The 18,324-nt window shown below is 37.8% G+C and overlaps 1 protein-coding gene across 1 annotated transcript in view; it reads left to right on the top strand.

The window, feature by feature from the left end:
- Positions 1 to 18,324, top strand: part of HCN1 (hyperpolarization activated cyclic nucleotide gated potassium channel 1) — a 302,101-nt gene that overhangs the window by 26,497 nt on the left and 257,280 nt on the right. Inside the window, exon 2 of the mRNA XM_036310979.1 lies at positions 10,580 to 11,003. Coding sequence (XP_036166872.1) covers positions 10,580 to 11,003 — 424 coding nt within the window. The remainder of the gene's footprint in view (positions 1 to 10,579; positions 11,004 to 18,324) is intronic.

Below are 18,324 nucleotides of genomic sequence, written 5' to 3'. Positions count from 1 at the left end.
CTACTGTAGTGTGTAGGTTAAATAGCATCTCAGTGGCTCTGTGAAGCCCTGCCCATCTCTTCCATCCTTCCCCCAAGGAAGACTCTGTCACTTCTTTGAGTGCCCTGGGAGTGATCTTTCCATCATTTGTCATAGGACTTAAAATCTTTTAGGAGACATTACTGTTTGTCTTTCCTAGACCTTGTTTTCTTGAGGACTGGGCGGTATCGAAGTTTCTTTGTATGACAAGCCCAGGCAGCAGCATTTATTTGCTGATAAATTCATGTTTGTGCCTAAATAGAATGCAAGCTCAAGTCCTCCCAGCAAATCATCTCTGAATTTCCTTGATCATAGTACTTTTTTAAACAAAGGACTGATTATTTTTCTCCTTTGGAAACTCAGATTACAGATAGTTTACTATTTATGAATATGTCTTAAATTTTGTCCTTCTCTATTTTAATTAAAAGTCTTCACTTTCCTATTAAGTTGGAAGTTCATGGGGGAAGAATCCTATATAATCCTATATAATAAAGAGGTGATATGCAAATTGACCATCACTCTAACACACAAGATGGCCACCCCCATGTAGTCAGAGATGGCTGCCCCATGTGGACACAAGATGGTGAGCAGGGGAGGGCAGTTGTGGGCAATCAGGCCAACAGGGGAAGGCAGTTAGGAGGGATCAGGCCTGCAGGGGAGGGCAGTTAGGGCTGACTGGGCTGGCAGATGAGGGTAGTTGGGGGAGACCCAGACCTCCAGGGGAGGACAGTTAGGGGCAATTGGGATGGCAAGGGAGGGAAGTTAGGTGTAACCGGGCCAGCAGGGGAGGGCAATTGGGGGCGACCAGGCCTTCAGGGGAGGACAAGGGCAACCAGGCTGGCAAGGGAGGGCAATTAGGGGTGACTGGGCTAGCAGGGGAGCAGTTAGGGGCAACCAGGCCATCAGGAGAGGGCAGTTAGGCGTTGATCAGGCTGATAGGGGAGTGGTTAGGGGGTGATCAGGATGGCAGGCAGAAGTGGCTAGGGACAATCAGGCAGGCAGGAAAGCGAGCGGTTGGAAGCCAGCAGTCCTGGATTGTGAAAGGGATGTCCGACTGCCCCTTTAAACGGGCAGTCGGACATCCCTTGAGGGGTCCCAAATAAGAGAGGGGCAGGCTGGGCTGAGGGACACCCCCCAATGCATGAATTTCATGCACTGGGCCTCTAGTTGGTATATAATTTGTTTGAATTTCTTAGAGTGTGTAGAACCATACCTGATATGTAGAAGATAGCCGATACACATTTATTAGAATGTTTACAACTTAACAATTTTGAAGAAATACTTGGTACCAAATTTCACTCTCACTTTCTAAGTGCTTTATGCCTTTAGAGCTTCAGGATTCATTTTTGTTTAAACACTAGTGAGATATCTTTGCAGCCAAAGCAGAAAGAATCCAGAAATCCTCTTTTTAATAGACAATCCCATAGCTTCTTTATTTAGAAGATGCTTGGTAACACATGGGCTTTGGAACAGGTGAGCTGTCACATTGATTCTCTGGAAATGTAGGTAGACCTTCAATGTTTCTCATATTGAAAAGCACACAAACCAAAGACCAGCCATTGAATCCTACCTAGAGCATCATTGTCTAGTCCCCTTCAGGACTCGAACTTTCCATTGTGAAAACAATTTCGTTTTCATTTCGAGGGTGATGGATCATGACTGGTGAAAGTGTGGTTATGCTGCCCTACTTCATGTGGGAAGTTTTTTTTCTTTAATGTTATTTTAAATCCTTGAGTCATTTATTCAGGCATTGAATATGGTGGAAGGGGTGTGAGTGTGCAAGCTGGTCATGGGTTTTTTTCTACCTGCATGAATTTAAAAACAGTCCTTAGCTGGATGGCTTTCAGTTTCCTCTTGTTAAATTTAGATAATGCTGCCTACCTCTTTGCTTATTTTGAGTATTAAATGAGACAGTGTTTACACAGTGCCTATTATCTAATAAGTGCTACTTATGCTTTATTGCCCTGAGGCTGCCATCCTTTTCAATATCCAGTGAGGTAAATTATTATATACAGAAATCAAGATCATTGCCACATTCCAAAACTCCCTTAAAATGTAGATATTTGCAGGGCACGATAATATGCTTGGGAATTGATTCTGTATCTGCCATCACACCCTCAAACTAGAGCAATAGTGCAAATGAACCATGTGGCATTGACAGATTGAGGGTGAACTAAGAGGCTATGGGTTTGTTGGAATCTGCAGAGTAACAAGAAACACATGGGAAGCGACCTATGTTATCAGCAACAAGAAAGATAAACGGTATGATTTGAAAACAAGCCATGTTGGGGAAAGGTTATGGTAGTAACGAGGGAAGAATCATTCTGAAATTAAAATCTTCAAACTGGAATAAGCCGTAACTTAGTTATGTATTTAGACAGGGAAGAATTCTGTCATCTTCCTTCTTTCCAAAATCTCAGTGGTTGGATGAAAGTAATCAGCAAATATAAAGCCCATAGCAATGGATAGTCATTAACTGAGCTTCAAGATAAAGGTGCCTTCAGTGTCTGTGTCATGAGACTGTATATCATTAAGATTACTAATGTCATGTTTCCTTCAGTCTGTCCTTGGAAACAGTTTAAAAATGGACATGAACTTACTGGATTTTTGCCCTAGAATGAATGGTCTGGAATGCATTTTGGTTAACATGACCACTGACAATATATTTGCTTTTCTTTAAGGCAGAAATTTTCAAAATTTTCATCTCGTGGCATACATGCATTCACTGCTAAAATTCTGTGGCACACCAAAAGTATATATTTTTTGCAAATCTGACAAAAATAGGTGTACTTTTGTTTCATTCACACCATATGGCTATCGTATTGGCTGTTGTCATTTTTTTATTTGGGAAAAGAGGTCAGGGCCTCTGACTCAATAGTCAGCTATTGCACGTTTTATAAATTCTTGTGGCATACCAGTTGAAAATTGCTGCTTTAATAAATAAAGTTCTGAGACTCCCAAGTAGAGACTTAAATTTTTGAAAATCACTCAGTGACAAATCAAATAAAAATACCGAGAAGCCAAGGAGCAATTTTAGATTAAACTTTTAAAGTCCAATTTTTAAGTAAATTTAAACAGTAGGAGCTATTTTATACATTTTCTACTTTCCTTTTGTAAGTTCAGGATTTTTATGAAAAGATAGAATCCTGCAGCACAGACCTATTCAGTCCTCAGGGAGTTCTCTTCATTCTGCATCATTGATGAAAGCTGTAGACTTATGGAAATATATTTTGTGCATGATATTTAGGGGCAAACAGATGTTTTGATTCAATGGAATGAAAGTTGTGGCCTTCATTCGAAGTGAATTTGAATGACATAATGAAGATGTCCTTGAATGACATCATTCTGTTGTCTAAAGCAAGAAAATTAGAAGTTTAAAAGTATGCAGCATAATTCTACCAGCAAGGAGAAATAAGGAGGCTTGTACTTCTATAATTTCGAAACCATCCAAAAAAACAAATTTTATATATATATATATATATATATATATATATATATATATATATATATATCTTATTGTAGTACATTTTTATTAACATAAATTTAAAATTTTATCATTGGGGAATTGGCAGTATGTCTATTATTTGCTAGGCGATTTAAATATAAAGAAGATTGGCATATGATTTGGCTAGGAAGAAGCACAAAAGCAGTATTTACAGACATTCTTCATTAATTGATCCCCATTGCACTAGATTATGGTCTTCTCTAGTAGGTGTCTGCAGTGCTTGAAATCACATAGAGAAATTGAGGCTGGAGTTTGGAGCGGACTGGGGTGGTGGGAGGCGCCTGGCATTGTCCTTGACTATTGAAGTAATGTTAGTAAATGTGGAGGTTGAGTTTGGGTTTTAAGAGAAGTAAACCCCAGACATTTGTTGGGCAATGGGAAAGATGAGGCATCTGAAAAACAGTCTTTTTGTATGATACCTGAGGACCATGTACGCACAAAATGATGAGCTTCAAGGTAAAGAATTGGGACAAGCTGGCCGTAGAGGATTTTGAGTGATTACACTTCATTTTGCAAGCAATAGGAAGTCTGGTGGCTATAAATAGGAAGTAATTTACTGGGGCAGGTAGAAACAGGAACATTAGTAAGCAGAATAATGATATCATAAAAACTTCTTGGAGAATGATGGCAATGGAACAAACATGAAAAGCTGAATATGAAAGCTGCTGTATCGGAAGGAATATGAGACTGGTTGAATGCAGGACTGGGCCCACAGGGGAGTCAGGAATCATTTTTAAGTCATATGCCCAGTGGCTGGCTGAAAGGAGAAAAGCAGACATGCTATCATAAACAGAAATAAAAATACCAGGAGAATTAGTTTGAGGTCATAAGGTAAAACTGGTTTGGGTTTTAGCCTGTGGAGACAGCTATTCCACTGGGACCTCCAGAAGCCACTAACAGTACAGGGTGTAGCTAGAAATGCATGACTCCATCTCAGAGGTCAAGGCCAGGAAGAGACCTGATAACCATTTACATTAACATTTTTGTTCAGCCTAAAGGGATTGATGAGGCTAAAGGAGAGAGTGAATAGAGGGATGAGAACTTGGGTGAGATGGTCATGGGATGCCTACTTTAATGTAGGAAAAATAGGACTTAAGTAAAGGTTGAGGAAAATAAAGTTCTTCTGGAATATAAATATGAGTGAGGAGTGACGAAAATACAGAATCATAGAAACCACAGATTTGGGAGGGTTTCTGGTAGGAGGAGTAAACAGAATTGTGAAACACCACAGACAAGGGTCTATGGACCAATATAAACCATTCATATTGGCAGTGGGGAGATTAGCACACAATGAAAAAGAGCAGTTACAGGGAAAGGGGGCTTGGTCCACCTCTTCACACCCTCATATGGATTATGTTTCTATCCCATCACTCATTTTAATGAATAAGATTAGCTGTAGCATAGTGTGGCTCTCACCCATCTCATGTTCTCATTTGGAAAATTGTTAAGTTTATTGGAAATCATCTCAGTGTCTTCAGTTATGATTTAACTTTGTTTTATCCATAAGTTAAACTAAACTTTCCTACAATGGGGATGTTAGCAAGGTTTCACTGTATTAGGAAAGCTAGCATATTTTCCCTTCCAGTTGTCTATATGTGAATGACTGAGTTTTCTGATATCTCTACTCCCTACACATCCTTGACAATGCATTTATCCTTGAGAGACATTAAGGCATTAGACCAAATCACAGACCTGACTAAGAAATACTCTTTGCACAGCTTAGGGCAGGCATGTGTCGACCCCAGGGTGAGTATTCTGTGTGTAAATAGTGAGGTTTACAAGGTGGTGGAGAGTGTCTGAGAACCCATCTGATCCAAGTTCAGGGATTGGCTGCTGAGTCTTGGCAGGTGAATTGCCACTGATGGTACTAGGATGAGGACACAGCATTTAAAAGAAGGTGTTTTATGTCATTTCTCAAGACATGTGCTTAATAATTGGGCTATTATTGGACTTCTGAAAATTGAATCACTTTTAAATAATATATTTTTTTTAAATATATTTTATTGATTTTTTACAGAGAGGAAGAGAGAGAGATAGAGAGTTAGAAACATCGATGAGAGAGAAACATCGATCAGCTGCTTCCTGCACATCCCCCACTGGGGAAGTGCCCACAACCCAGGTACATGCCCTTGACCGGAATCGAACCCGGGACCCCTCAGTCCGCAGGCCGACGCTCCATCCACTGAGCCAAACCGGTTTCGGCTAAATAATATTTTAAATAAAATTTAAAACTTAGTTACAAGGACTGTGTGTTTAAAAAAGTAAAGGCAGTTAGACGCTTACTCCTTTATATTGACAAATAAGTAGCTTACCAAACATATGCCCAATTTGTGTTTGATAGCTAAAAATGTAATTTTTCAGAGGGAGTCTTAAGTGTTAGTAATGGGACAGGTTTAACTCTCCATTTGCTTTCAATCATAGCTAAAATAATTGCCACATATAAATCTGCTACATTTCAGGGGTTTAGCCACAAGTTTACTGAATGACAAATATTTATTTCATCAGACAGAGGGGAGAATAGAACCTTCCACTAAATATTTAGAGAAAAATTTAAATCCCAGTAGCGGGATATGGAGATTGTTTAAATCCCTTTAAGGCTTTGGATTAGAAATGTCTGACATCATGTATTTTCACCTGGAGCAGGTGTCATCAGAGGGCATGGAACCTCAGGGACAGTGAGGAGTTCTTGTTATTACAGAATGGGGGGTTGTCTTTATTTACCAGGGATACAAGTAGGTAGAAAGAAGGAAGCATGAGTAAATTTGAATTCTCCACAGTTTAATATCAGGAAACTAATCTTTATAATGCCACTTTTTCCCTTCTAAAATCTTAGAGGGGGGAAATAGATTTTGAACATAAGAATAATTTGTCTATCAACATTACTTTATTAGTAATTAAAATCATAGTTATCAATGGTATATATATATATATTTTTTTTTTAATATATTTTATTGATTTTTCACAGAGAGGAAGGGAGAGAGAGAGTTAGAAACATCGATGAGAGAGAAACATCGATCAGCTGCCTCTTGCACATCTCCCACTGGGGATGTGCCCGCAACCCAGGTACATGCCCTTGACTGGAATCGAACCTAGGACCTTTCAGTCCCCAGGCCGACGCTCTATCCACTGAGCCAAACCGGTTTCGGCATCAATGGTATATTAATTATAATTGTAATATTTTATTTTGTGTATCTCCTTTCAGTAGAAGGTAAAAATGATTACTTAGTTATTACTTTACTGTAATTATCAAGAAACTTTCTAACAGGTTCTATACTTTACATACATCATTGCTTGCAGTCCTCCTACAAAGAAAGTAGTAGAAAAAAATTGAAGTTCACTGCCGTTACCTTTCTTGTCCAAAACCGGCAGCTAGTAGAACTAGAATTTGAACTCTAGTCTGCCTTCAAAATCCAACTAAGATCTTTTACAAATAAATCCTGTCTCTATAGAGCAGCATGAAAAGGAGAGGGGTTTTGTAACATATCAAACCAACTGTCAAATCCCAAACTGTTTTGTTTTCAGGCTGTCTAATCTAAGAACATGTTCTTAATCTGCTTTCTTATTTAATTTATTTTAATGTAGTCTATGTCATAAAAACTCTCAATGAATAAAAATTCAGTGTTATATAAAAGATAAATTAAGAAATTATTTACTGCATTAAAGGCTCTTTGTCTTGTTAAAAAGCATTTCTTTATCCCCACTGAAGTGTAGCTTTCTACTAAAAATTCAATTAATTTATCTACTTAGCATTGGCTAGTCTAGATACTGTCCATATTATTACAGAAATTAAATAGAAGACAAGATACAATTTTGAACTTTAATGAATTTAAATCCAGTGATGACGGAAGAAACAAAAATAGTACCCAAAGAAGTAATAATATAAGAAGCATACTGAAAATATATGTTGCTCTGGAGTTTGTGAAAACAAACAAAAACTTAGGAAACTCTCACCAGAATGGGACCTGAAGGAGAGGTGATGCTAATAAGAGAAATGATAGACAGAATGGAAGGTTCTCTATCTCCTGTTCATGGACCCAGGTGCACATGGCGGGGACTTTCTTGCTTGACATATGAGGTACTTCGCATAAAGTGTTAAAGCAGAGTCTGGGAAGGGAGTAGGAGTCTTTATTTCCTTGAAAACCAGGGCAACTTGCTTCTATTTAATTGAGAGTCATTGATGGCTTTTGAGCTGGCAAGTTACTTGTTAGATAGGTTGCTCTGGAACAGTGAATAGAATGGATCAGATGCCATAGACAGGAGACTCTTGAAATATTAACAGTGGGGATGGGAAGAGGGACTATATAGGAAAGACAATTCTGGAATAAAACATGTAAGACATAGAAATTGAGAGATGAGGAAAAGGGAGAGCCTGAGTGTCCAAAGGGACATTTTTAGAGCTAAGAGCCAAGAAGAGAAACCTGTGGGCAGGTAGGCAAGAGGATCTCATGAGGTCAGTTTTCAGGGACATATGCATTGTTTCAAAAACAGAAGTTATACCACACTTCTGAGTGGGTGTTAACTGTATTTTTCTTGGCTAGCAGAGAATGAATGAATGTTAACTGAAGAGTTATATTATGCAAAGTCTATTTCGAGACCTGTGTTTATATCTGTGAAATAGAGTCACTGATACTTTAAGAGGAAATGATAAGGATCAATGGACCTTCATGATGAGGTCAATATAACTAATGGCTTCAGACCATATTAAATCCTGGTCATAAAAAGCTATGGTGTGATAAACATTATTGCAATTATAAACATTGGGTGGCACTTTATCCTTTTCACCTCTATTGACTAAGATGGATAGAATATTATTTTTCCTTCAAAATAGCTTCTATCTTAATGACAAAAATACAAACATGCATATAAAAGGGAGTATTTTTCAATGGGCTCCTGGTTACTCCTCATAACAACTGAATTATTTTGGAAAGGAAAGGTAAACTAATAGTAAGTAGGCCACCAGCATTTTGTCTACAGTTTGTTATATGCTAGGATCTGTAATTTGTATATGTTATTTTATTTTTTTTATAAATCTCTACACATTTGGTTCTATAATAATCTTCATTTTACAGAAGAGACAATTTAGTTAGAGAATTTAAGTAACTTGTCTTCAAATTTGAACGCTGGTAAGAATTTCTGGCAGTTGCAGTGGGAATGATAAGGGGCAAATGGATGAATCCACCTTATGTTTAGGTATTAAAACCAAACAGCCACAGTAACTGAGCATGAGATTGAGCAGATTCAGGTCCGGGAATTATCTAGGATGGCTCTAAGCTTTCTGACTTGTAAATCAGGTATAGAGTTGTTCTTTTCCTTGACAGAAGGGGGCATGAGGAGTATATGTGGGAGGTGAGGTGTTGAATCGGGGCCTGGGGATGCTGTTTAACCAGAGTGCGAGATAGGCAAGGGGGTAGGTTCAATAGGCTGCTGGTCATGCGGCTTAAAGGCAGCAGTGGATAGAGATAAAGCTTCTGGAGTCATCAGTTACAGGTGAACCATAGAAGACATGGATGGGTGTATGGGATTGCCCGAAGAGTCTGTGTGGAGTAGAAGGTAAAAGGCCCACTATGCCTGACACACAGGGGAGCCCACAGAAGAGACTGAGAGTAGCCACAGGGTGGTAATCCTCAGTGCACACTCAATTTCACACTAGAGCTCAGTGACATCGCTTCCTTGTGAAATGGCTATTACACTACCTCTCGTTTGCCCTTAGTATATTAAGGGGCACATTTTGCATATTTCCACTGGGAAAGGAAAAAGAAAGAGAAGATTGCATTGAAAATGGCAGTGTATAATGCATGATTGACATGGCTATTTGTATGCTTGTCCCTAAATGTATAGATACGTTTTAATGGAAAGACTGGTAAAAATCTTTAAAATGACAAACATTTACCCTTGACCTGATCTTGGGGGGCATGTGGAGATAAGGGGAGAGAGTGCTTTTTATAGTTCTTTCTTATATTACTACTTTTATTCCAAGAGCCATTTATAATTAGGGATGGTAGAAACTTGATGGATTTATGCAAATACCTGACTTATCAAAAGTGGCTCAAGTAATCTAAGTGGGAGAATTAATGTTAAATAAAAATATCTCGGTAAAAAGAAATTTCTATACCTTTTATGCAACTAAACTTCCAAAAGAGGACACATATGACCAGGACAAAGTGACTCATGTCTTTTCAGACTTTTCATTATTAAAGAGATTTATCAGTACATTTGTTTCTTCATTGTTATAAGTATATACTGTCACAAGTATAAATAGTCTATTTATAATGTCAATATTCTTTGCAAGAACACAAACGAAAATTACATAATCATCTCTGAAGAATTTAGTTACAATAGATTAACCAGGAATAACCTGAAAGTTCCTGGTTTTCTCCCAATTTTAATGAAAGGTGAGATAAGAATATTTCAAAAGATAGTTAGTAAACATAGATTCTAGTTTTAAATCTAGAGTAGAGTCTCTTCAATTATTTTTAGCCTCAGAAAAATGTTAGTTTTCCTATTTCAAACTAAAGAAGAATAAAGCATACATATTTGGACTACTGTGAAGCTAGGGACGATTCTAGAATTTTATTTGACCTAATCTCCTAGGGATAAATTTGCAGTACTGGTATTTTTAGCACACCTTGTTTATTCTAATCTATGATTGGTAATTTGGTATATAACATACTTCAAAACACCTTCAAAGAATCTTACCAAAAGCATTTTTTAAGTTGGGTCTTCTGGTTTTATATTTCTCCCTGGTTTATAGGGAGGGTGTTTTTTTGGGTGTTTACCAGATAAATGGGGTAATGGGTGTTTTTTAATTTATTTCTATAACACTTGATATCAAATAATTTTTGAAATTCTTTAATCACAATACCTTACTTTCGGAATATGTTAATTTTACTTAGATTTAAATTTGTCGCCATGGAAGGAGTTAGTTACCTTATTTCTAAAGCCAACACTTTGTTCTCTCACTCATTTATTAACCACAAATCAGTAATAACTTTTTTGGGGGTGGGATGGTCTGGTTGCTGCCTGCATCTTAAAACCTGATTGTTTTATTCGTTGTAGGTTTTATTGGGATTTAATAATGCTTATAATGATGGTTGGCAATCTGGTCATCATACCCGTTGGAATCACGTTCTTCACAGAACAAACAACAACACCGTGGATTATTTTCAACGTGGCCTCAGATACAGTTTTCCTCTTGGACCTGATTATGAATTTTAGGACTGGGACTGTCAATGAAGACAGCTCGGAAATTATCCTGGACCCTAAAGTGATCAAGATGAATTACTTAAAAAGCTGGTTTGTGGTGGACTTCATCTCATCAATCCCAGTGGATTATATCTTTCTCATTGTAGAAAAGGGAATGGATTCAGAAGTTTACAAGACGGCCAGGGCACTTCGCATCGTGAGGTTTACAAAAATTCTCAGTCTCTTGCGTTTATTACGACTTTCAAGATTAATTAGATACATACATCAGTGGGAAGAGGTAAGACATCTATTTTACTTTTTAAAGTCACTGTATGACCATATTGTTAATGAAGGCTGTTTTAAAATGTACAACTGGTCTATATATGAGGTTTATGAAATTCAAGGAGAAAATTTTTATTTTTTGGTACGTAAGTCATATATGTGTATCTTCAAAAGATATGGTCAAATATTAGATTTGAATGAACTGAAAAGAAATTCGTGATTTTAAAACTATTGTTTTTATATCAATTTAGTTTTTTCCTAACAATTGCACTTTAAGCAAAACAATTTTTATTCAAACCAATGCAACCCTTCCTTTCTCATGAATGGCTCTTTTTTTTTTTTTTATCTGATATGAATACATCAAGGACAATATTTGACAAAGATGTGGAGGGTCTATTTGCTAATCTAGTTTTATCATTAGCTCTATGAGATAATCTGGTATATGGTTCCTCTAATATTGAAATTTCAGAGAATTTGTGTTTGAAGAACAGATTTTGGGGGTGTTTCCAAATTACACATGTAAAGAGTGATTTCAGTATTTTAATGTTGCTCTTTGTCAGGGGTCCTCAAACTTTTTAAACGAGGCCAGTTCACTGTCCCTCAGACCGTTGGAGGGCCAGACTATAGTTTAAAAAAAACTATGAACAAATTCCTATGCACACTGCACATATCTTATTTTGAAGTAAAAAAACAGAACTGGAACAAATACAATATTTATATTCGCGGGCCGTAGTTTGAGGACCCCTGCTCTTTGTTTTGCTTTGCATGTAATTATTTATGCTAGTTTCTCCCTATTAGTTCATTTCATAATACTGAAAGACAGCATACCCAGGAGGAAAATTAATAGATAAAAAACTCAAATAACACAGTGGGTAAGTGCAGTCAATTTGGCCAGTATTTTGCTGACTAGGGGCCACTTTGTTCCCAGGCAGTCTATGGACCAAAGAGGGCTCAGCAGGGAGTTTCTAAGATCTGAGTGAATTGTTCCATCCCACACAAAGGAGTTCATGTCCCTACTTCCAGAGTCTGTTTATTAAACATCTTAACTTTCTTTTCCTTCTAAGCCTACCTTTGTAAATTATCACCTGAGTTTTACTGAAGATTGAAAATGCTTTGAGAGTGTCTAAGTCTGCACTCAAGGAAACAATAGACTTGCTATGGATTGTCACTTTACTCATAGCAGCAATTAATTTTAGCATTTTTAGGATGAATTGTGTTTTGGAATTTAGGTTTAAATGAGTCTGAAAATGGAACTTCTGTGAGCACTAGCTCTGCTTTCTTTGGGGCCACAGCCATGTTCTGTGTGTGCTTGTCAATGGCGTTTCAGTTCCTAGGATTTCAGGAAATGACATGTGATCATGCACACTGCGTGAGACATTGCTGAAAAGGCTGAGAACGGATGGTTCCTAAAATATGGATATGGGTTATATTTAAAATCCACTGAAGCACTTTTGAGAGATTGGATTCATCTGTGTCTAGATAGTACATTCTTTCTGAAATGCAGTAATTGTTTGGTTCTCAAACTTTATTATACCAATTTGAAATTGATATCAGACCAAGCTGATTATGGATAACAGCTAATGTTTATTGAGGAATTATTATATGCCACGTAATATATTTTATTCTTTACTAGTAAATCTTCCCAGTGACTCCGGTAGCTTGCGCAGATTCATGGTAACAGGCGGGGCTGGGATTCTAACCTTGGCAGTTCAACTCCAGAGGCAATGCTCTTAACCCCCAAAACCTATAGCTTCTTGCTGTAACATGTGTGTACTCTTTTAATGTCAAATACCTTAATATCCAATGATTTTATGTATTGAATACAAATTGTAGATGACTAGCTCAACTGGTATGGCTCAGTGTTTGAGTGTTGACCTATGAACCAGGAGGTCATGGTTCAATTCCTGGTCAGGGCAATGCCAGGGTAGCAGGCTGGATTGGTAGGGGGTGTGCAGGGAGCAGTCCATCAATGATTCTCTTTCATCATTGATGTTTCTATCTCTCTCTCTTCTTTCCTTTCTGAAACCAATACAAATATATTTAAAAAAAAAAACACTAAAAAATGTAGATGAATATTTACCTCTTAAAACATGGTTTCACAAAACAATATTAATGAAGAGTCACTGAGACAAATATTCAGTCAGTTAAAAATGCAGTGGGCAGTGCGACTGCTTTTCAGAGTCTTGTAGTTTTAACCCATTTACCATAGAGAACAGCGTCAGGAGGAACAGATGATAACCTATCAGATGAAATGGCAGGCCACGTGGGCAGAGAGGACACTCCTTAAAAGGGATGTCCTCTCACGCCTGGCAGCGGTGACAGGCACCTGGATGTGTGTACCGTGATGGGGTTTTATAGATGCCATGCTATGCATGACTCAGGCTCACGGCCACCGTGACTGAGAAATGCAATTTAATATGCACTTACAGGCATTTGGTAACCAAACACACCCCAACCAGGGCTGCGAGTTGGCAGGTTCTTTCATATAAATAAATGACCTTGATAATAAATGAACCGTAAGCTCGTTTAAGTGAAGAATGTTTCCTTGATTATATGATACCTTCCTATGATATCACACACATCATGGATATTTAATGTCTCTTAGTAATCCTGTAAAACAGGGAAGAGACAGTCATAATTGATCCAAAATGTAATATGAATTCATGACCTCACCACCTACATGATTCAAACCAAAATCACAAAGGATCTTACATGGTTCCAAGCTGGCAAATCTCTACCTGACTTTGATAAATGCCACAAGGATGTGTTTACAAGTAGAAATACAACAAATAGTTTGGTAGCAGTTGCCCTGGGAGGGTTTAGAATAAGACCGCGCAGGAAGATGTGAGCTCACCCACATGTCTTTGAATTCTGGGTGTTTTAGTACCAAGCTGGCTGGTTCTAAATATAGCAAATTTGGGGAAGTAATGTGTGAAATCTGGAAACTGCTCTCGTTCTAACTGAATCATTTCCAAGGAACGCAGCTGCCTTCTATAGGGAACTGTGTTGGTCTTCAATGATACATGGTGTGTGTGTGTGTGTGTGTGTGTGTGTGTGTGTGTGTGTGTGTGTGTGTTTTCCAGTCTGAATTAGTTCATCTGAAAAACAACAAGAAGCACCAAAGCCAGATAAATTAGAGAAATTGTGAATGAAATAGAGAAATTTAGTCCTTATGTTACTATGATGACTAAAGTTGAATGTTGTGGCTATTGTACAAGGAAAAAGCTGATTTGGCCAACAGATTTGTGAAACACGTGGTGTTAAGAAGTCAGGAGGGATGTTTACATAAGACAATTATAAGATCAGTGGCTTTAAGATGCAAAAATAGAGCTCTCTCAGTGTGATATTTTCAGTGTAAAGTTTCATGAAACTGCATGTATATCGTTAGGTGAGGTAAAAATCTGGAACAATTATTTCAATAAATTAGGCCAGAAAATGCCTGTTTCTCTCATCTCCAGAAAACTGAGGTGAATCTTTCTTGTAGTTTGGCTTTTTAAAATTCATTTCTTTCATTCAGCATTGTTTTTCTCATTCTATTTCAAGTAAAGTCAGTGACCCATGGCAGAACGCTCTATTGTAACCTACCACAGGGGTGACCCATTCTCTGTGATCCTCCTGAAGGAGACATATGGTGAGGAAATCCTTGGAAATTAAATGGAATATTAACAATTGTTAGCCCTCAAAAGCCACTGGAGAGATGAAGGGAGATTAAGAGCTTAGTAAGTGGGAGATTATTCAGTTAGTGAAGGTGAAGGGTCCTAGGAACCTTGAATGCTGCCCAGCCCATTGGGTTGTATTTTGTTTTGTTTATTATCGACGTTGGATGATCTTTGATGTTATTAGGTATTGGGAATAGCAATTGAAAAGAAAAATACTATTCTGTAGAGGCTATCTATTTTTAGGATTTAATGCCATGGGCAATGAACAAAATAGTGTGGGACACTCATGATGCTTGTATCATAACTAAGCCTTTGGAAAACATATCTATAATATTTGCTCTTTATTCCTCATTTACTATTCCCTCAACCTTCCTTTTATAAATTTTTAGACCCATCACAATGAACTAAATCCATTCTGCGGCAAGAAGGAGGGCTTGTGGTTTCCATCTTGGTATATGTCTATAGCAATTTTGGATGAGTAATGTGTCTAGGACATCACAATTCTCTGCAAGCAATCGATATTAGGTTTTTATGTCAGCTGAGAGACAAATTGATAAACAGATGATGTTTAACAGCCAAGCGTTAATCAGAAAATATATTCCACAGGGAGCTAATTCAGAGTGCAGTTTCTGTCTTTGGTTAATTTTAACATTTTATTTGGTTGGTATTAGAAACGAACTCTTGCTGTGAATTGCCTATCTACAATTACACAGCACATACTGTTAACTACTTTCATTTTTTAAGCATCCCAAGGCTGGCCATGAGCAAGCACCGTTGTTTCTGTAACACTGCCCTCTGTAAGGGTGCAGAGAACTTCCCTGTTGCCTATCACATCAAATCGGTGTTTCTTTGCTGTACCTTCAAGGCTCCTCAGCCAACCAGTCCCTGTCTCAACCCTGTCACTTCCTATTTGCACCCAAGGACTCCTTTCTGATTTTTGTGTTGTGTTTCTTTTGTTTACAGTGCTTCTTGCAGAGAATGGTTCTTTCTGTAATTTTGCATGTGCCACACCTCAGATTTAGAAAGCCTTTCTTTTTCCATTGCTCCCTTAAAAAGTAGACTTCAACTTATTTCCAGAAAACATTTTACATGGTCAGTCACTCTACTGTGAGCAGTTCTACTGGTTCTGCTTGCATTTGTTCTGCTGATTGCTTGGCTGCTGCTGCTTGCTTAGATGCATGTTCCTTTCCTGTTAATGGACATAAATGTCTATGGGGAAGAGTCGGTGTCAGCTTTTGCCATTGCATCTGCTTGTACACAGATACCGAGTTCTAAACACAGTGGGTTATCAGAGCCTGCCTGTCCACTAGCTGTCTTCCATGCACTAAATCCACTAAGTAATTGCAAGGGAATAGCCATTCTTCGCTCCCAAGCATGGACTAAGTAGCTTCTGTTTGCAGATACTGCACATGAGAATACAAAGCATTCCCCAGCTTTGTAGGAGAAACAGACATAATCACAGATGGTGTGGTAAATGGTGGCATAAAGAAGGGAGTGAGGCTGGCTGGTGTGGCCCAGTGGTTGAGTGTCGATCCATGAACTAGGACGTCATGGTTCCAGGGCAGGACATGAGCCAGGGTTGCGGGCTTGAGCCCCAGTGGGGGACGTGCAGGAGGCAGCCAATCAATAATTGTCTTTCATCATTGATGCTTCTATCTCTCTCTCTCCCTCTCCCTTCCTCTCTGAAATCAATTATATATATATACACACACATAAAAGAATATATATACTTGGAGGGAATCAACAGAGCTTTCTTTGCACAAGAAGAGAGCTTCAGACATACTTGAATGAATTTCAAAGCTGGAATCTGGATTACCTAGCTTGGCAAAATGGGAGCAGAAGAGCACATTCCTGCAAGGCAGCCTAGCCTAGCAGTTCCCAGCCTCCAGAACCTAGGCAGTAAGGTGGTGCATTGGGAGGTGCAGACAGGAATTTTTGCTGATGGTAGCCTTACTCAGTAAGGTGTCCTTGAGGCAGTGCAGGCAGGGGATTTACTGGTACATTGAGAATGCAGCAGAATGAGGAGGGTTGGAGACCACTGGGGATGGAGCTAAGGATAAGTCAGGAGAGAGTTATCACTCACTTGTGTTTTTTATATATAGCTAGTGTCAAGCAGGATACTTTTCTAGATATCTCTGCCATGAATTCTTGGCCTTGCAGTGTTTGTATAAAATGAAACATGAACAGGACATATGCAAAGTTTATTTTGTCAGCTTTATAATTTAAATATCAATTATATTTGACATTATTAATGTGATATTAATATGATATTAATATAATTATATTATTGTGATACAATTATATTTGAGATTTGTTTTTCTAACCACCAAAACATGGTGGTGTGAATTGGATCATATACTAGAACTTAGTATTTATGTGTGTTTATTAAAATTGTGCCTTATATTTTCTATTTAATCTGGGTGGAAGTATTCAAAGTGAGTGATTCATGACTAAAACTTAATAGAACAGTTGTGAAGTTTGAGTTAAATGAGATACATGGAAATTATTTGAAATACTTAAGTTGATGTGTGCCTTTGTGTAGAAATATAAGATCCTGATATCATCTTTCTCTGATTAGCCCACGTACTGAAACTATCATTATGATGTGTGTGTGTGTGTGTGTGTGTGTGTGTGTGTGTGTGTGTAAATATTTTTGGCAGGCTAATATTGATTCTGCTAAAGACCACTAGATGTCCTCTATTGGTTATGTTACTTTAGTATTCTAAGATGCCAACACTATCTTTTTTGAAATTATTCATTTATACTCCTTCATAATCTCCTAATTGTTTGGCTATCAATGTCTAGATAAAATAGATGACTACAGATGGTCACATAGGTAAAAATTATTATATCTATGATTTCTTCTCAGATGGAACGCAGTTTGTTAAGTTCCTTCAGCAAAGAGTCATTTTTATTCTAGAGAATTGTTTTCAGTAATATGTGTGCTTTCTAAGGTATTATCAGATACCCTGAAGTTGTAAGGTACAATGTGATGAGATCTATTTGAATATTAAATGTTAGGTCAAGACAATTAAGGAGAAATTGATAATATTGATAAATAATGTGTGGGTGTGGGTATGTATGTGTTAGAAGTAAGATAGATAATTTTATGAATGTTCTTGGTCAGTGCACTGAGGCAGGTCTGTATAAGACCAATGCTTTTCACATGGATATCTCACTTTAATGCCAAAGTAATCAGATCAAATTTAAAACATTCATGTTACTGTTTCCAGATCAAAATATTAGACTTTCTTAATGCTTTGTGATTGGTCCAGTCTGTGTCCCTGTTTTGCATGTTTTGTACACTTCCATGGCTCTATATTGAAAACCCCAGACTTGCATCCCAAGTTTCAAAACGATGTAACCCCATGCCTCCAATATTCATGGTGATGAAATCTCTAGAAAGATAGCTGTTGAGCTCCTCAGGCTCATTATGTTCTCTTTCTTCTCAGGAAATATTGGAAGTATTATAAATGCTATTTTGTATTTTTTTTTCTACACGAAATATACCGCATGAGGAATTGAAGCAACAAATGAATCAGGCAACATTTAGGACAAAATGCATTCAGCCTTACACTTAACTGAAGTGTCTGGGTAAATGTCTCAGATTTCCCCTTCATTGAGTTTGCAGATACAACATATATTATGACTACTGCCATTGTGGACTCATCTATGTGC

Source organism: Myotis myotis, unplaced genomic scaffold, assembly GCF_014108235.1.
Source record: "Myotis myotis isolate mMyoMyo1 unplaced genomic scaffold, mMyoMyo1.p scaffold_m19_p_5, whole genome shotgun sequence".
Taxonomy (NCBI): Eukaryota; Metazoa; Chordata; class Mammalia; order Chiroptera; family Vespertilionidae; genus Myotis; species Myotis myotis.
The sequence above is the reverse complement of the archived record's forward strand: the minus strand, read 5'-3'. Positions and strand labels throughout refer to the sequence as shown.